The following is a 20,615-nucleotide window of genomic DNA, read 5'->3' on the forward strand; positions in this document are numbered from 1 at the left end:
CCCACAACGTAAAAAAATAGAAAAGAGAGAAAAAGAGAAATCGAACATTCTATTAAACAACGATGCACACTTACGGGCAAAATTCCATCTCTCGGGGAACCCAGTCAGGTTCGCCACAATGTGCTCGGTCCGCACGTAGAAAAAATTCTCGTAAAGCGACGATTGGTTCTATCATCCATCTTCACCACTAGACCCTTCGATCCCCGAGGGCGCGCATGAATCATTGTGACTCGAATCAATTGGGGAGCAAAAAGGCTAAGCACATGGCCCAGAGTAACCTCACGACCGACAAGCTCAGCGTATTTGAGTAGCATGAGAAACAACTTGTATAAATAAGGAGAGAGTTGAGCAGGACACACCTCGTAGTAGCGGCAAAAATCCACCGCTAACATAGGAAGCGAGAATGTGTACCCTACAATGAAGGGGTAGGCGTAGAACATACAAAAGCCGGGGGGGGGGGTCATATTGAACTCGATCGTTCCTCCCCGCCGACTGTATCTCGACGAAGCTAGGGATTCCCCACCGCTCCCTCAAATCCACGATCCCCCTCTCTCTTATAATGGGAGCAATGTTCTTCGGTTCCGTTCCACCGCCGATACTGAAGTCAATCGCCTCCCTCCCAGGGCGGGGTAGGATCTCATCCACCGAAGGAGTCTTCTCATCTTCCACCATGCCCGATTCTCCGGTAACCTAAACAAGGTCCTCAGTTGCCGGAGGGGCGACAAGAAGATTGTCACGGGAAGAAGCACTGGCCATTTTTAGCCAAAAGGAAAAAACTTTCGTGAAAAAATGATAAAAACTAGAGATTGCAATAAACAATAAAGTAAGCAAGAACTCGAGATATCAGAAAAAGGAGATATCAGGGTAATTTCCTTAAAATGAACACTGAAGTGTGAGAAGCAAATTACAAGGTTCCCCTATTTATAAGAGACACAAATTCCCCAAGCTCGAAACCCAAGAGTCTCCATTTAAACCTGATGGGACGTGAAACATTTCAGTTCCTCGGAAACGTGTGTCATAATGATGGCATGCACAAAGCAACGTTTATTTTACCTACTGGCATTTCAATTATGATACTACCACCACGATACGCGAATACCGAAAAAACATTCTCACAATCGCTCGAACTCAGACGTCGTCATTTCGATAAGTTCGAAATAATCTCTAAGGCCAAGGGCCTTCACCATCAACAGAAATAGAAAAATTCGACCTCGCTCGAACTCAGACGCCGTCATTTCGATAAGTTCGGAATAACCTCTAAGGCCAAGGGCCTTCACCATCAACAAAAATAGAAAAATTCGAGCTCGCTCGAACTCAGACGCCGTCATTTCGATAAGTTCGAAATAACCTCTAAGGCCAAGGGCCTTCGCCATCAACAGAAATAGAAAAGTTTGACCTCGCTCGAACTCAGATGCCGTCATTTCGATAAGTTCAAAATAATCTCTAAGGCCAAGGGCCTTCACCATCAACAGAAATAGAAAAGTTTGACCTCGCTCGAACTCAGACGCCGTCATTTTGATAAGTTCGAAATAATCTCTAAGGCCAAGGGCCTTCGCCATCAACAAAAATAGAAAAATTTGACCTCGCTCGAACTCAGACGCCGTCATTTCGATAAGTTCGAAATAACCTCTAAGGCCAAGGGCCTTCGCCATCAACAGAAATAGAAAAATTCGAGCTCGCTCGAACTCAGACGCCGTCATTTCGATAAGTTCGAAATAACCTCTAAGGCCAAGGGCCTTCGCCATCAACAGAAATAGAAAAGTTCGACCTCGCTTGAACTCAGACGTCATCATTTCGATAAGTTCGAAATAACCTCTAAGGCCAAGGGCCTTCGCCATCAACATAAATAGAAAAGTTCGATCTCGCTCGAACTCAAACACGACGCATATGTACACGACTAAAGAACAAAACGAGGGGTTAGATTCCTCTCGACTACGTCGCATATGTGATCCGTCTATCGGGCCTGATGAGGCATGACCCCGACGAACGGAGGGACTAACTGTATTGGTCAAAATCTGACCACTTCGATTAGGGCGGTCATGACCGCATTTTTGCCACCGGGTAAGAAGCCAATAGAGTCAATCCAATCCCTCTTTTAAGACATTCCACACAACAACAACCTGGAGACCTTACGACCCCAAGCACGCCAAGCTCGTGGCAAGGGTAAGAGGGTTTTTCGACTATATATACAAGTGCAAGTAAGCCCCAAAGCAGGGGGATTCCTTACAAAATAAAGAGATGAAACAGAACTCCACCGGAAAGGGGAAGAAAAGAGGGCTCTCCGTATAAAGAAGAAGGAGTGAGCTCAATCCCTGTACCCCGAAAAGGGCAAAACAATTGTAATTCTTCTTCCCCCTTTACGGAGAGAGAAGGTTGCGCTCAATTTTGAATAAGATCTTTTGGTGCTCTACTCATCTAATTTGCAATTGCGGTCATTCAATCTTTCGATTCGATATTAATTAAGTTTGACTACGATTTACCCCTTCATCTTTGATTGATTTGCTTAAAAAGAGTTAAAAATCTTTTGAGTCAAACATTTATAAGATACATATGTCCCAGGTTCTTTAAGTGTTACGGTGTGTGTCTCCTAGCTGTTTCAAGAAATGTATACAACTTAATGAGAGTGATCAAGTACTGAGGAATACCAGAAACAACGTACCTAAATACTACAAGCTTGCATAATCCCTAGTAAATGGATTACCTGGATCTCTTGGGATCAGCATGTAGGAAGACAAAACAAAGAGCGGGTCGACTCCTTGAAGCTCCGAACTCAGCACTAGGAACTCTAGGGACCTCCATACCTTTGCACATAGTAACTTGAAAGGCAATGAAATTGAGTTTATTATTATGCTCTTCCAATTAGCCATATGCTCAAAGAGTGCAGAGAATGTTAATATTCATTCTGGTTCTCAGACATTCTTTCTGTGAACCCCCCATTAAGGTCAGCGCCATAAGCTATATGCGCGCACAACTCCTTATATAGCGCTGGGCATGCAAAGGTGATGATGCCATGATGGTCATATTTGTAGCCTTCAAGAGAACTATGATTTCTCCCACCAAAATTGCATGACCCCTAGTTTCCTTAATCCGTATGTTTTTTCCTAAATTTCGTGCCTATGTAAATTAACACGTACGTTCTTATAATGTTATTCTACTGAAAACCTAAAATCAAGTAGGCGTGAAGTACTATTACATTCAGATCGATCATACATTCTTAACGATTTCTCTCTCTATCTAATCTCAAATTTCGATTAATTAATTGAGTTGTTAGATGCATACTTTTCATATGGTTCTTGCGAAAAGAAATCAATACTTAAGATGTTCAATTAGCAATAACTAATAACTTTGTAGTTTGAAATGTCAAATGTAAGAATTATTTGATGAATTCCAACCATCTTCATATGAGGAGTGTATAAAATATACACTAATTAAATAAGTGTGAAGTGCTATTATTACATTCATTCAGAAATATTCCAAACGATCTCGGTCCAGCTTTCAACAAAATTACATGTACTTTCTTTGTTTATATAATGGTGTTTGATTGTACAAGATATAAAAAAAGAAAAAAGAAAAAAAGGAAGACTTTCGGCATATGTTTGGCAGCTTCTTCTTGAAACATAATTTATTTAACTTATTCTCTCTTTTTAATATTTTTATTTATTTATTTTGCACGTGGTGTTAGGGTGGGTCCCAAGATGTCTCGTTCCATTTTGCTTAAGTTTGATGCTGTCTAATTTATGTGCTGAGGAAAAAGTCTAACACCAGCTTCCATGCATAATTAAAAAGAAGAAGAAAAAAAAGAAGTTCAATTTCCCGCTGCAGCTCATTGTCCCATCCATCATGTGTCGGTACACATTTTGATTACACACTCATATAAACACATTAGTATCCGACAGGTGAAGAAACTAAACCAGTAAATAAAAAAGATAAGACGAAGGATCGTCATTCTGCTCCGTCAGGTAGTGTGTCTCTTCTGAAAAATTGAGTATATACTTCCAGAGAATGCACCAATTATGCGTGCAGAAGAAGAATTGCAGCAAAAATTGTGCCGATCAACCAATGAAGTGGTTTACTTCTGTTTGAGTGAGAATTATTGTTGTTCTCGTTGTTGCCATCTTGCGATGTTCCTGTAGTTGTTGCTTGCGCTGGTGGTGGGGGTGATAACATTGGTGCCTCGCATTTGTGCGATGTACCACTTGCCTGCTTATCAAAGAAAATCAATATAGCTTCATGGGAAATTAGATAAGAAGTATATTTTTGGTAGCAGCATCAGGACAATCAAGATTATGTTTCTTTTTCAATTTAGATTATTTGCACGAGGCAACATAAAAAATAGCAAAAATTCATATATACTTAATATCAAATTCAAATTTGTTCTTGGCATAATGGCCAAAGTATTCGCCTTCTCTTGACCTGCTCCAGTGAGAACAGCCTCTGGAATCGGTCACTTGAAACCAGTAAATGCAGGTAGTTTTCACCTTATTATTGCAAATAGTTTGTTCTTAGAAGTTTGCATCTTAGCTGAATTAACTTGTCCTCTTTCTAAGTTGAAAGGCGGTAAAGTATCAAGAACGCTCAAGAAGAGCAGGAAAAAAAATACTAAATCCTGCTAGAATGATTTTCTAATAGTCTCAAATGTGGTGCTATATTCATTGTAGCATTTAAAGTCAAAGCCAGTAAGCAAACCTTGCAATAGGCAATACTGCTACAATTACAAGCTAACTGGCCATTTGCTTCATCTACAGCTTCTGGAGCTCCACCACCATCACTTTTCTGCATCAGTAAGCAAAATGTGTAATACTCTTACGTTTAATAATAGACAATTTAATCAAAAGAACATGCCTGTGAAGATTACCTGATAAAAATCAACAGCAATAAAATTTGGCCACCTTTTGCCAGCTGCTTCAAAGCAAGTTTTCGTCATATTAACTAGTGGAGCAGAATTATCCACACAAGCTGCTGTTATGTTGGGATTGTCAGGGAAATAGTTCTGCAGAACCAAAGAGATCGACGATGTACTCATAGGAGGTGATTCAGAACGACTTGGACAAGAACCGACTTTCATCCCACCATTACCATCTGCAAAAGATGCGGTTAACATGTCAAATCGTCAATAGTTTGAGCAACGATTTCTGAATGATACCATATGTGGGGAAGATGAACTAGTGAAGCTACAAATAAAACAAATGTTTATCCAAGGACCAAGCTATACCATTATGAAGCCAAAACTTACACTACAATTCAATGTACCAAGAACTCGTCGGAACTGCTAAGTAAATCTCGAATGCAAGAATATCGACGTTCTTAAAGTACGTCAAGCAGTAACATAAGCATCAAATTAGGCAAAGAACATAACTCACATTGGTTTTCGACAACGTATCTCCACTCGTAAGCAATGCCCTCAGAAGCTTCCTTGGATGATTTAGAGGTGAAGACTACGAGACGTTGATTCTGCTTGACCATGTCATCCACTGTCGGCCAATCTTCTCCTTTTTTGGGCATACGAGAGACTGGAAACCAGTACTTATTAAGACCAGAGGCATTAAAAACCTTGCTCAAGCCCTTTGGAGACGAGACATAATCTTCAATGAAGATTGTGACAACCTCTGATGGGTTTTGTTCGAGAAACACTTGAATTTCTTTCAGTGAATTAATTGCAGGTTGCTGAAACGATCCAGAGAGGAAGTCACATTAATCAGCAATAACAAGTACGATAGTTGAGTGAATCCAGTAATCAAGGATAATTAGGATCATGTGTTGGATAACTTACAAATGCTGTAACATTGTAACACTTTCCACCAAATGAGTGACAAAGCCAGATATCATCGTTAAAGTCATACATATCAAGCATAAGTCCTCGAACACCATTCTGCAGACATTAAAATTATTTTAATTAGCAAAGTTTTCACATTAAGAACTTTTGGACTTGAGAAAATAATGATTTCACAGCTTAAAATATTGCGAATTGGTCATAACAAATTTACTGAAAGCATATTTTTAAGTATTCTTTTACTGGGAGTAGTTGTTAGATTAGTTGAATCACACAGCTAGCTAATGATTTTGCGTAAAGCAGATCAATTTATGCCTATTTCCATGTGGACAATGTTTATGAGATGGTTAGGTGAAAGCACATGCTTATGTTCTATACTTTTGCAATTACATATATTGCCACCCAATTCTGACTTTTTCTTCTCTCTCCTACCTAAAAGAGTTCATCTTTCAGAATAAGGTATTTCCATCTTTTTGCATTAAACTGTCAAATTTTTTTTCTGCTCCACCTAGACGGGCAATTTTTTTTTTCTTCTTCTTCTTCCTCTCATTAGGTATCTTTCTTTTTTCCTTTGAATTATCTATTTAGCCTACTGAAAGAAGGAAAAAGAGGCAAAAGTATTTTAAAGTTGACCAAATAGCCCTTGTGGTTATTTAGACAAAAACAGTTGACAAAGAATGTATACTACTCCATTTGAATTCTGAGGTAAATACTCAGCTTATTACTGAAAAAATATATAGAGCACATCACCTTGAGCTGACTAGTAATGGAATCTTCCTGGTTGGTGGGAGCAAGAATACTAGACCCGGTTGCAGATTTTGACCCGGACAATGCAAACGAGTTGTGGGTCGTCAGCCATGAATACTTGTTAAATGGCAAACCTTTTACCTTTCAACCACAAAAATAAAAATAAAATCTGAATTATACCATTAATGTGGAAACAAAAAAAAGAAAGTGAATAATTGGAGTTAAGAATTCACCTTGGTGGTGGGAATAGTGGGTCGAACGCGAGTACATCTGGAGCGGGTATTGCCATTAGCAGGACAAGTGGAGCAGACTAGGCCTTCATCACAATTACTGCTGCTACAAGTTTCTCCAATCTGTTTATAAAGCAAAGTCCAAAGAAAGAACAGAAATTCAATAACAGATCCACCACGATCTTAACTGGGATTAAAATATTAAATACTCTAATGAATAGATACCGTAAGGCAAGCAGAATGGTGGAAAAAGAAAGAAACGGCGATATAGAGAAGAAGAAGCTTGATGGGATAACGGATGATCTCCTGAAAATGAGAAAAATAAATAAATAAATACGACGAGAATTTGGGTTAATTAGTAATCGGAACTGAGATTACGTACCTGCATCGTTTAGGCTCTGTGGTTGTAGAGAAGAAAGAAAGGAGGGAGAAGGGGTTGATAACTCCTCCAAATTCTCTGATTCAGTTTTTATAAACGGTTTCTCTCTGTGTCGGATTGTACTCTTGTTTTAGGAAAAATAACGTTAGTTTTACTAGGATGAGGAAATCTCTGTTTTCTAACTGCCACCTGCCCCAGAATAATCTCCTGCCCTTTGTATTTATGTAGCCCCTTTTACGATTTTGGGCAATTTTACTATATTTCTCTATTTTCCTATTACTTTTCTTTTGCCTCTCCCTTAAACCCCCTTTGAGAGTTTCTTTTTCGACTTAAGTTTTATGTCCTAACTACACAAAAGATGCTCAAATAATTTTATACTTAATGTTAACTGTAGTTAGAACAATAAGTGATACGTTATAACTAGTTAATATATTAAAATTCTTATTGTGAATACACATAAATTAAATCCTTTTCAAATAAGGTTGGAATATGTTTTCTGCGCTGATTGGTCAAAGATAAATTTAAATAGAAAAATATGGACAGTGATGATTCTATAACTTGTTTGGGATTAAGCACCATTATTATTATGCGTAAAAAAAAAAATTAATATGCGTCTAGTTTCTTTCCTCCGAGATAATTTAAAATAGGCTCAGAAAACAATGCGTAATATAGTTCACTATTTTCAAATAGACAAGCTCATATTTTTAAGCTTTTGGCATAATCATTAAAATTTCATTTAATGGCATTGATTTTAGGGATTGTTTTGACTAGATTACCCGTTATCTCTACTAAAATTAAGCAATAATTCTTGGAAGACTTTTTATACATAGATCATTTATTAGATAAAGATAAATGTGTAAAACAATAATTATATCATTTTTATATTTTCTAAAAGAATATTTATTTTGAACCAAATTTGTTTAGCTAAAACCATATTAAAATGAACACGAGGAAGTATATTTTTCCTTTGAGATCACCATCCTCAAATAGGTAAGGAAGACAATCCTACATAATATCCAAGATTGTTATTTACGAAGGAAAGAGTAGTACTTTTCCAACAATTCATGTAATTGGTGTACTAATAAAGCTTCTACTTACGTTGAAGTTTGAACGCTATATATGTCGAACACTGGTGACTGGGTCCTATATGTTAAAGATGAAATGAAACCCCATACTATTTTGAAAGAAGATGAAACAGAAACGAAGAAGAAGAAGGGGATTTATAGAAATGAAGAAAAAGAGAGGTTTCAGGCAAAGCAAAAATCCTTCGGAGTTTTCTAGATAAATGTCTTGTTTATCTCTCTTATAGTTTGTTTCGCTGATTACATACGTGGAAGCATCTCAGCCTTTGAAGCTATTCAATACGAGCTATTGATATGGCAAATCCAGTTGTACAGAAGAGGTTATTTTACATGTGAGATGCACATGAGAGCACATGAGAAGAAAAAATATTAGTTTTCCTGTTATAGTATTAAGAAGTAGGAATTGAACAAGTGTACAACATTATTTTATTTTTACATTTTCTTTTAGCTAAATTACTTGTATAAAGAGATGCAAATACTGTGAATACATCATTAGAAAAGTTCTACAACTTTATTGCTCAATTCCCTACATGGTATCAGAGCAAGACTAACTCGATCCGTCAATCCTTTATCAAATCCAATATTTCAATCTCCTTCTGATCTTCCACCATGACTGGAACAAAAGCTTCCCCAACTCTCACTACTACTGGCTCGACCAGTCAAACGATGAGCCTTGATTCCAATCATCCCTACTTCCTTCATTCTTTAGATGCACCTGGGATGAGCCTTGTCAATGCACCCTTTGATGGCAGAGGTTTCCCAGATTGGAGGAGATCCATTCTCATTGCTCTTTCAGCCAAGAACAAACTTGGCTTCATCGATGGCATTTGTGTAGAACCTAAGCTTGACTCAGCAGATTATCCTCTGTGGAGCAGAGCTAATGATATGGTGACTTCATGGCTGCTTAATTAACTGTCAAAGGACATAGGTGACAATGTCATATATTCAAAAATAACAAGGAACCTATGGAACATCCTGGAACATAGGTTTGACCAATCAAATGGGGCCAAACTATATTAGCTGTAAAAGGAAATTTCAATATCAGTTCAAAGAAATAACAGTGTTTCAAGCTATTTCACTACACTCAAGAAACTATGGGATGAAATGGACTCACTAAGCTCTCATCTAAATTGCTCATGTGACTGTGTGTGTAGTGGAAATGCTAAAGTGGCTAAGTTCTTAGAGGATCAAAGGATACTTCAGTTCCTCATGGGCCTTAATGATGTGTATGCCCAGGCTAGAGGAAACATTCTCATGACGAGGACTTTGCCTATTCATTGCTTCTACAAGATGAGAATCAGAGAGAGGCTTTTGTGAATCTTGTGAGTCCTTAACTCAACTCAGATGCATCTTCATTCATGGTAGGTGTATAAGGAAAGAGTGCACTAAGGTACAACAATCAAGGACAAAAGGGATGGAATGCTTCATCAAAATCTGGAAACAATCAACAACAAAAAAACAAAGCTAAAAAGGCCAAATATAACCCCAATGTCAGCTGCACACATTGCATGAGAACAATGTTAGGCCAGATTGCTACAAGCTAATTGGCTTCCCAGATGATTTTCAATTTACCAAATTTAACAATTATCAGCCTGTAGTAAAAGGGAATGCAACAATAGGAGGACAGGACAATAAAATCAACCCAAATCCTAACAATGAAGGGGGTGTAGGAAGTCAGAATCAATCCTTCAGCAAGGAACAAATTTCAGAACTAGTTAACATAATCAGACAAGTTCAAGTTGGTAATACAGGAAATACAAGATCTGAAATCAATGCCAATGCAGTTGCTGGTACTATTCTTAAGTATTCAGGAACATGTTTGGCAGTTTTTAATACTAAAATTTGGATCATTGATTCAGGGGCATCTGAACACACGTGTTTTGATTCAAGTTCCTTTATAGAATTATCTCCTCTTCCTATACCTGTTCATATTAGCTTGCCTAATTTTTTCCAACTATATGTCACACGCATAAGAAGAGTTTCTATTCAAAATGACTTGATTCTTGAAAGTGTCCTCTATGTTCCATCTTTTAATTATCACTTACTATCAGTTCATAAGTTATGTGTTCAGTTCAAACGTTCTCTTAATTTGACCTCTAGTGGGCGTGTCTTGCAGGTCCCTTTAGTGAGAGGGCCAAGGTTTTGGTGAAATAAGAGGAGGCTTGTACCCGCTGAATCCTGTTTCCATTACTGCAGAATCTAATTCTTTTAGTAAAAATGTATTTTCAATTCCAAAAGGAAATCATTCCGGTTCAATTTTCAGTACTGTTTCTAGTCAAGGACCTATGCCTATGAGTGCAATTTCTGATGTAATCTAATGGCATGCTAGATTGGGACATTTACTTTTTGAAGTAATGAAAACTCACAGTTTCATTTCTTTCCCTTGTTCATTTGATTATGTGTGTGAAGTTTGTCATCAAGCTAAACAGACTAGACTTCTTTTTCCCATAAGCCAAATCAAGACAAATGAAATATTTGATCTTATGCACATTGATACTTGGGGATCTTTCAAGTCTAACACCTATAATGGTTATAAATATTTTCTAACTGTTGTAGATGATTTTAGTAGAGGAACATGGACCTTTCTGCTAAGTTCAAAAGCAAATGCATTCACAGTTCTAAAATCATTCTTTGCCATGACAGAAAGGCAGTTTAACATTAAGGTAAAAAAAGGTGAGATCTGATAATGCTTTAGAATTGGGAAGAAGATCACAACAATCTGATTTTCTGCTTTCACAAGAGATTTTACATGAAACTTCTTGTGTGGGAACACCCCAACAAAATGATATAGTTGAGAGGAAGCATAGGCACTTACTAGAGGTTGCAAGAGGTTTGTTCTTTCAATCCAAAGTCTCCATACAATACTGGGTTGAGTGCATTTTAACTGCAACCTACTTGATTAATAGGTTCTCTTCCAGAGTACTTAAGGGAAAGACTCCCTATCACATCCTGTTTGGTAGACCACTCGTGTATTATAATCTAAAAGTTTTTGGATGTTTGTGCTATGCTTTTACTTTAGCTTACAACAGAAGCAAATTTGATCCTAGAGCACAAGCATGTGCCTTCCTGGGATATTCACTACATCAAAAAGGGTACAAGCTTTTAGATTTGAAGATAAAGCCTGTCTTTGTGTCTAGAGATGTGAAGTTCTATGAGAATCATTTTTCTTTTGTCACCACACCCACATCACAAACTTATCAGGTGTTTCCTCCAACTCCACCTATCCCAGACACCACAATACCTGATTCTATATTCTCATCTCCTTCCTCTCCTTCATCATCTCCTTCACCCTTCCCTAGTCCTAACAACACTGCTCTTCCAAACACAAGTCCCATCACACTTCCTTTTCCTAGGTCACTTTATTTCTCTTCTCCATCTCCCACTCATAATTCTCCTGCTCCTTTTTCACCTAATGATCCTAGTCCTAAAACACCTTCAAACCCAGCATCTAATCTTTCTTCTCCCTTACCTACTCCTAATACTAGTATCATTATCCCTATACGTCCACCACCTATCAGAAAATCTGAAAGGATTTCTCAGTAGCCTAGATATTTAAATGACTATGTATGCAATGACATTTTTCTTTCTGACATTACTTTCTCTTGTTTCAACCATGCCTCTCATCCCACTACCTTATTTTTTGGAGCTTTGTCACTCAACAATCAGAATATTTTAAGATTAATATGTTCCATTTTAGAACCTCACAATTATGCCCAAGCTTCTCAGGATGCAGGTTGGAGAAAAGTTATGGAGGCAGAGCTAGCAGCTCTTGATCTTAACAACACTTAGGATGTTGTAGACTTGCCACAAGGTAAGAAAGTTTTACCTTGTAAGTGGGTCTACAAGGTGAAGCACAAATCAGATGGTTCTATTGAAAGATTAAAGGCACGATTGGTGGTAAGGGGAGATATTCAAAGAGAAGGCATTGATTATTCTGAGACATTCTCACCTGTGGTTAAAATGGCCATGATCAGATGTCTCTTGACTGTGGCAGTGAAGAAGGGTTGGAATGTGTCTCAACTTGATATCTCATTGCATGGGAATTTACAAGAGGAAGTCTACATGAAGTTTCATGCTGGTCTATCTCCTCCTAAGCCTAATCAATTTTGTCTTTTGAAGAAATCTCTCTACAGATTGAAGCAGGCTTCTAGACAGTAGTATGCTAGACTAGCCGGTGCTCTTAGTTTCAAGGGTTATTCAACTTCTTTAAATGACTACTCTTTGTTCTTCAGACAAAATGAAGGTCTCATTTCTATTCTAGCAGTTTACGTCGATGATATACTGCTTACATGGAATGACTTTGCAGAAATATACCACATTACTCACTTTCTCAATTTAGAGTTTAAAGTCAAGAACTTGGGGGACATTTATTATTTTCTGGGGATGGAAATATTAGAGAACCGCAAGGTTTCATTATCAATCAGCGGAAGTTTACCTTAGAATTGTTAGACGAATTTTGGTTACTTAGGAGCTGTTGTATCTTCACCACTTGATCCTTCTTCTAAATTGCACCTTGATTTGACACCCCCATTGGCTAACCCTACACTCTATCGTTGCCTTGTTGGTAAGCTTAATTACCTCACTAACTCCCGCCCAGACATCTGTTTTGCTGTGCTCACTCTAAGCCAGTATATGCAAAAGCCCTCAATGTCACATTTTTCTGCTGGGATGCGTGTTTTGCGGTATTTGCATTCCGATCCAGCACAAGATATTCTTTTTTCTACAAATCCCTCCCTTAATTTCATTGTTTTCTGCGATGCCGACTGGGCTGCTTGCAAGAATTCTCGCCGCTCTGTTAGTTGTTTCTTTATCACTCTAGGTGGAGCTCCCATTTCATGAAAATCGAAGAAATATGTATCGATTTTGTTATCCTCCCCGAGGCAGAGTATCGCTCCATGAGGCATGTTACTACAGAGATAACTTGGCTAGTTCGTCTCCTCGCTGATCTCTCTGCTCCTCATACTTTTCCGGTCACAGTTCACTCAGACAGTCAAGCGACCATATACATTGCTTGCAATCCCGTTTTCCACGAAAGAACGAAGCATGTGGAACTGGATTGCCGCTTCGTCTGCCAACAATATCTCTCAGGTTTAATCACTCTCTCTTTCATTCCCTCGAAGCTTCAGGTCGCTGATCTCTTCACCAAACCTCTAACAGGGTTTTCTCACAATTAGATTTTGCCCAAGTTGGAGGTTTTCTCTTCACCCTCCAACTCGAGGGGGGATGTTAAGATGAAACCCCATACTAATTTGAAAGAATATGAAGCAGAAACAAAAAAGAAGAAGGGGATTTCATCTTGTATAGAAATGAAGAAGAAGAGAGGTTTCAGACAAAGCAAAGATCCTTCGGAGTTTTCTAGATAAATGTCTTGTTTATCTCTCTTATATTTTGCTCAGCTGATTACACACGTGGGAGCATCTCAGCCTTTGAAGCTATTCAATATGAGCCATTGATATGGCAAATCTAGTTGTACAGAAGAGGTTATTTTACATGTGAGATGCACATGAGAGGGAATAATATTAGTTTTTCTGTTATATAGTATTAGGGAATAGGAATTGAACAAGTGTACATCATTATTTTATTTTTACATTTTCCTTTAGCTAAATTACTTGTATAAAGAGATGCAAATCCTGCCTGCCACTGCCACGTTGGAATTTCTTCCTTCTCCTTCTACATACTCATCTTTTCTATGCGTTATTTGGTACATCACCGGTGGAAATAGAAATTATGACTTTGAAACTGGCTTCATGACCTTCCTAGCATTGGGAATGTATACCTTTTGGGCTTATGTCTCTAAATGCAGTAATATCCTCTCGTCCGCAAGTACTGTGGTCCTTTTGCTTTCCTATTGGGTTTTTATAATAAAGCCTATAGGCCTTTAAACGGGGTCCTTTTGAGTTTGATTATTGAGATTTTTTTATTCTTATACACTATTTGAAACTTTATTATCTTTAATGTTCATATTTAGTTAATTACCCGGCATAAACAAGTTTTGTTTATAAAATATATACAATCCACCTTAAAAAACTCTCTATCCATTATTTGTGCCTTTAATCAAGGGATGTAGTTATACCCTTTTCCTTTTTTCTCTCTTCTTTCCCTTTTTCTCTCTTGATCTCCCACCCACACTCCAAATCTTCACAGAGTTGGTATATGATAAAATTATAATTGCGTCCCTCTATGATATCATGGGACTGTAAAGTAGTCAATCCTTACTAATTAACTAAGGATATTGATGTTATTAGTTCTTTGTCTCTTAACACTTCCAGAAGCAGAATCATCACCACTTGATTTCTCCATCATTGCTTTAAGTGCTTCTTGTATTGAACTTATACAATATTGAGGTTATTGCTGCTATTGATCACGATCATCACTTTTACTCAAATCATCTTCTTGATTATAATTACGATCTCCAGCTATGAACAAAATATTTCTCACATGTCCAACAAGTGCTGTAATTTCAGCTTTTAATGTTTTTAACCTTAGTGTTTTTAATGTCTTGATTAAATCAGGTAAAAGATCGGACTTGTTTCACAACAGAGTGAAGCTTTATCACAAACTTACCATCTTCGAATTCATCAGATGCATTATCCATAGTAAAAACAAATTTCATACAACTAATTATATATTATACAACTTATCTACAAATTATCTATAATGTATCTACAACTTTCATACATTATTTCTACCCAGTTATATACAACTACAAGATCATACAACTTAAATATAATTTTTATATAGTATTGTTCAACTTTCATACAATATTTAAATAAAAAAAATATAAATAATATAATACAATTTTTCTACAATTTTACTATAACTTTACTATAATTTCTGCAGTATAATGCATGCCATGTCGTCTTCTTCTTCTTCTTCTTCTTCTTCGAGTTTCAATTTGAAATTCAGCCAAAATCAGGTCTAATCTTCACCAAAACACCCTCAAAATTGAGATATAAACTTCAAAGCATATTCCCAATTGTTTGCAACAACACCCAATCCAAATAAATAATAATTTTTGAAAATTCAAATTCGAATTCAAAGCTTCAAAGCTTTTTAGTGGCTGTCAATGTTGAATTGTTGCTCCCTTTTCCTTTGCTTTACATTACTGAAATTAGGGATTGAGAGATGGAGAGAGACGTAGAGAGAATTCCCAATTGTTTGCAACAACACCCAATTCAAACAAGTAATATTTTTTGAAAACTCAAATTCGAATTCAAAGCTTCAAAGCTTTTTAATGGCTATCAATGGTGGAATTGCTGCTCTCTTGTGCAAGATACGCGGGGGAGGGGGTGAGATGTGGAGAGAGAAACGTGGGGAGTGGGAGTGATTGTAGGAATTGATTAATTATCCTTAAATCCTAAAAATGTACATAATTGGTAATTTTAAAGAGTGTATTTGTTCAGATTTTATCTTTACGAGAAAAGTGACTAAATCTTAATTACCTTTGAAATTGTTACTAGTTTTCAATTACCAGTTGTAAATCTGGCTGATTTTTTCCAATAATATCCAGTAAATTGAACTTAGCCCACTTCCATGGTGGCAATGTGCTAACTAGAAGGTCCGTCCCCTTTGATCTCCCATATCTATTTCCCCTTCCTTTTCTTTTTCTTATTAATTTGTTGTGGACTTGTAGTTACAGAGGACATGAAATCAGAGAGCAAACCAACACAGTTACTGCCTAGCAAGAATTTGCGCCCGGTGTCCCTTTTGAGGGCTGCATTTAACACTTGGTCCCCAATATTAAAAGTTGTGTATATACAAGGCTAAGCGGCATAAGTACTAGAATTTAAATTGTTCTTCAAAGTTATGCCCGTCCTACTTTTGCAAAATTTATTTAAACGGAAACAAGAGTTAGATAGTGGTCTCAAATGATATTTGTGCAGATCCCTCTGCCTAAAGGCTATTCTCCCAGAATCAAGAAATAGCAAAATTGTAGCGCATTTCGAAAATTCATTTAAAAGATACCTACAACGTATACACTAGTTTTAACTTATACACGAATCAAGAACATAGAAATCAGCAAATATACGCAAATGCAAATAGTACAAAGTCTTCAAAAGCTGTAATTTAAAGTAAGTAAATACTTATAATCTTATTGATGTATCTTAACATGAAAAAATTTAAAATACTAATTACATCTAAACTAGTGTGGAACTGAGACAATTGATTGTCGATTGATTGGTTAAAATACTACTCACAAGATCGAGATTATGTTACATGTTACTGTACATTAATTTACGATGGAGTATATATTGTATAAAGGTAAAATCGAGGATAGGGTTATCTTCGATTCTTCGTTGTGAAACAAGGAACGACGTTACTTGTTACTGGCTCGGGTGAGCCCGAAGATACCCACAGATCGGAACCAAGAACGGACGGATAATATAATGGGTCTCGAGCACGGCCGAATCCGGAGGGAATCAAGCTCGAGTGAGATGAAGAATCGAGGGTAAAGAAAAGGCGGTTGAAGGAGACAAATGAGAAGCCAAAATATCCACCATCAACCGGATATTGCTTACGTCATTTAGACTTATACTAGGGTTAAATCTCCTCTACTATATAAAGAGAAGGACTCCTTTATTTTTCGGACTCACTTGTTCACGCATAACAAGGCAATAGAATTTATTTTAGCTCTCAACAATCGTTTAAGTGTTCTTGAGTTATTTATTCGTTTATTCGTATCCCAGCTCTATCTCGAGGGCTCTATCGAGACCGATCGTTGGCATTTAAGTTAAACGCAAGGCTTAATTACTGTGTCACTTTGGTTTGATCATTCCATCTTATTTCAATTCAACTATTTACTATCCTTTGTTCATTTGTGTTAATTCAACCATATATCCTTTAAACCGCATACAAATTTAATTGTTATCTAATTTAAGAGGTAAACAGTTTGGTGCCTACCCCACGGCTAAGGATAATAACGGTGATTTAAAACGAATCTCGATAACATGACTATTATACACTTGTTTTTTGAAGTTTGATTTCAGGACTATTCAATACATCAGACTCTCAATCTTCTCACATAAGTCTTGATACCAAATCAAGCCATCACGGTGAAAATAACAACGGGATGCCGAGCAACAATGTACCCCCTGTCGACCCTAATAGCGTACCAATCGCTGATCAGGTCAATGTCAACTCACATGTTGCTGTCAATACTAACCTACTGACTGATCTCAATAACAACATTCAATGGGCACCTCGGTCATCAGTTCGTGAAACACCCGAAGGGGGAGGCAATGGAGTTAGCTTACGTTTGACTTTTGAGATGTTGCAAGCCCAACAAGTTGCCATAGCACAACTGCAGAATCAAAATCATGCACACAACGTGATTGAACCTAATTGGAAGAAGATACTCGGAGGGAAAAATGGGTTGTCATCGAGCCCAATGGGTCCGAATCCGGGGAAACTTTCGTGGTGATGAAAATGCTCGATGCACTAACAAAACAGGTAGAATCCAGCAAAAAGAAGATCGAGGCAAACGATAAGAAAGTGAAAACTTATAACTCAAGGGTCGATCAGATCTCGGGGGCATCTCCGATAGTGAAGGGACTAGATTCCTGAAAGTTCATTCAGAAACATCCCCCGCGGCACCAAAGCCGATTCCGAAAAGGTTCCGAATGCCCGATATTTCCAAATACAATGGGACCACAAATCCAAACGAGCATGTGACCTCTTACACATGCGCTATAAAAGGCAACGACCTAGAGGATGACGAGATCGAGTCGGTATTGCTGAAGAAATTCGGGGAAACCCTGTCCAAGGGAGCGATGATATGGTATCATAATTTACCTCAAAACTCTATTGATCCATTTGTTATGCTTGTGCATGCCTTTGTTATAGCTCACGCTGGAGCCATTAAAGTTGAGATGAGGAAATCAGACCTGTTCAAAGTCAAACAGAGGGACAACGAAATGCTCTGGGAGTCAAGGTTCCAAATGGAACGAATGTGCTTACCACCGATTGCAGGCGATTGGGCTGCTTAAGCATTTACTTAGGGGCTCAACCCCGAAGTTCAGTTGTGTCTTAACAACTAAAGAAAAATTTGGTAGAATATCCAGCGGTTACCTGGGCCGATGTCCACAACAGATATCATCAAAGATCAGAGTCAAGGACGGCCAATTGGGGGCTCCCTCAGGGTCGGTTTATCCTGGTAAAGCGAATGATAAGTCTAAAAGAGTAGTAGATCGGGAGTCGAGGCCACCCCGGGACCAATACAAGCCTTACAACTTAGATAGAAAGAAAAATGGACGCAGTCACAATTCGACCAAGAATGACAGAAGAAATGATCAAGGTCCGAGCAACCGAGGGTTGGTGAATAGAAATGGGCTCGACAGATCATCCGAAGTTAGGGATTCCCCTAGGCTGTCGGAGTATAACTTCAACATAGATGCATCAAGCATAGTGTCATCCATCAGTCGCATCAAGGATACCAAATAACCGAGGCCACTTTAATCTGAACCGACACAAATGGATCACAATTTGATATGCAAGTATCATAGTACTCACATGCATAGAATCGAGGATTGTCGATAGTTAAGAGAATAAGTGGCTCATTTGATCAATAATGGGCATCTTCCGGAATTCCTAAGTGAGTGGGCCAAAAACCATTTCAGGATGAGGGACACTAGCAAGCAGGTCGAGCAGGAAGAACCCCAACATGTGATTAATATGATTATCCGAGGAGTAGACGTTACCCAAGGGCCGATGATGAAACACACCAAAGTTTCCATCATAAGAGAAAAATGAACTCGAGAATATATTCTGGAAGGATCCATCTCATTTAGTGACGAGGATGCTGAGGGCATTATTCAACCTCACAATGATGCACTAGTAATATATGTACTTATTAATAAATCTCGAGTTAAGCATGTGTTAATCGATCCAGGTAGCTCGGCCAACATCATCTGATGGAGAGTCGTGGAGCAACTAGGGCTATTGGACCAGATAGTGCCAGCAGTCCGGGTGCTTAACAGATTCAATATGGCATGCGAGACAACAAAGGGAGAAATCACCCTACCGGTGAACATGACCGGAACCACTCAACAAGTAAAGTTCTATGTGATTGAGGGAGACATGAGGTACAATGCCTTGTTTGGAAGACCATAGGTTCATAGAATGAGGGCAATACCATCGACCTTGCACCAAGGATTGAAATTTCAAACCCCAGATAGAATCAATGGTTCACGAGGAACAACTGTCCGCAAAAGAGATATTCGTTGTTGAGGAATTGATCCTAGTACCTGCGATCATGACATCAAAGGATAAGGGACCAATCGAAGAGAAAGACACCAAATAGCAATTATAGGTCTCAACCCCGACTGAGCCGGAAAAATGGGGGGAACATCCAATAGATGAGAAAGACGACTTTGGGGTCCCAAGATCCTTCGTGGCACCTAATGACACCTATACAACCAAGTCAACAATCGAGGAACTGGAACAAGTTATATTATTTGTGCATCTGCCGAATAGAAAGGTATATTTGGGCACGGGGCTAACCCCCGAGCTCACGAAAAAAACTTATTAATTTTCTTAAAGCTAATGTGTATTATTTTGCTTGGTCCCACTTGGATGTGATAGGAATTCCACCGGAAATAACAACTCACAAATTGAGTTTGGATTCGAGCTTCAATCCGGTTAAACAAAAGAGGAGGCCACAGTTCGAGGTCAAACACACATTCATCAAAGACGAGGTATCTAAACTTTTAAAAATAGGTTCCATTCGGGAAGTCAAATACCCGGATTGGTTAGCTACCGTAGTGGTCATACCTAAAAAGGGAAATAAATTTAGAATATGTGTAGATTATAAGGATTTGAATTAATCATGCCCAAAGGATCATTTCCTTTACATAACATCAACTGAATGATCGATGCAACGGCAGGGCACAATATGCTGAGCTTTCTCGACGCCTATTCCGGGTACAACCAAATAAGTTTGAACTCGGAGGACCCAAACCTTTGATACTTCCGAGTCGGGGACTTGGTCTTGAGAAAAGTCACACTGCATACCAAGAACTCGAATGACGGGAAATTAGGCCCGAATTAGGAAGGACCATACAGAGTCACAGGTATAACCGAAAAAGGATCATACTAGCTTGAGTCCAAAAGTGGTAGACAAATGCAAAACAATTGGAATGTGACACACTTAGAGAGGTACTACTGCTAAGGTATGAATATTCAATTTTCTTTTAGGTGTTGCCGATGAATTGTCTCCCGTTGTCACATCTAATTTCGATCTATATCCCGAACCGGCAGATTATGTGATCCTATATGAAATTGATAACCTCCTTATCTCTAAATTTCTCAAACGCCTGTGCTTCAACCCATTTGGAAAAGTAATCAGTCATAAACAAAATGTACTAAGCCTTATCGGGTGCCTATGATAAAGAACCTACTATATCCATTCC

General features: G+C 38.1%; 2 protein-coding genes across 2 annotated transcripts in view; both read right to left on the reverse strand.

The window, feature by feature from the left end:
• The window catches only part of LOC104212995 (DNA polymerase alpha catalytic subunit), a 28,904-nt gene extending 25,988 nt beyond the window's left edge, over positions 1-2,916 (reverse strand). The window contains exon 1 of the mRNA XM_070168137.1: positions 2,702-2,916. The gene's annotated coding sequence lies outside the window, so the exon portion shown is untranslated. The remainder of the gene's footprint in view (positions 1-2,701) is intronic.
• An 867-nt stretch (positions 2,917-3,783) lies between these two features.
• LOC104222859 (PI-PLC X domain-containing protein At5g67130-like) lies at positions 3,784-7,320 on the reverse strand. The gene is made up of 9 exons (XM_009774180.2): positions 7,130-7,320; positions 6,973-7,053; positions 6,751-6,870; positions 6,521-6,658; positions 5,771-5,869; positions 5,361-5,664; positions 4,856-5,079; positions 4,687-4,773; positions 3,784-4,200 (listed from the first exon to the last, which is right to left on the reverse strand). The coding sequence occupies exons 1-9, from the start codon at positions 7,133-7,135 to the stop codon at positions 4,012-4,014; spliced, it is 1,248 nt and encodes a 415-aa protein (XP_009772482.1). The 5' UTR covers positions 7,136-7,320; the 3' UTR covers positions 3,784-4,011.
• Between the last annotated feature and the right edge of the window lie 13,295 nt (positions 7,321-20,615).

Source organism: Nicotiana sylvestris, chromosome 2 (genome assembly GCF_000393655.2).
Source record: "Nicotiana sylvestris chromosome 2, ASM39365v2, whole genome shotgun sequence".
In the NCBI taxonomy this organism is placed as follows: Eukaryota; Viridiplantae; Streptophyta; class Magnoliopsida; order Solanales; family Solanaceae; genus Nicotiana; species Nicotiana sylvestris.

Bases quoted from the DNA above. Each gene is read 5' to 3' on its own strand.
- LOC104222859 (XM_009774180.2), bottom strand. The intron at 5,870-6,520 runs GTGATGTGCTCT...TAATGTCTGCAG, and splicing joins CCATTACTAGTCAGCTCAAG to AATGGTGTTCGAGGACTTAT. The intron at 4,201-4,686 runs GTTTGCTTACTG...TTTGATAAGCAG, and splicing joins GCAGTATTGCCTATTGCAAG to GCAAGTGGTACATCGCACAA.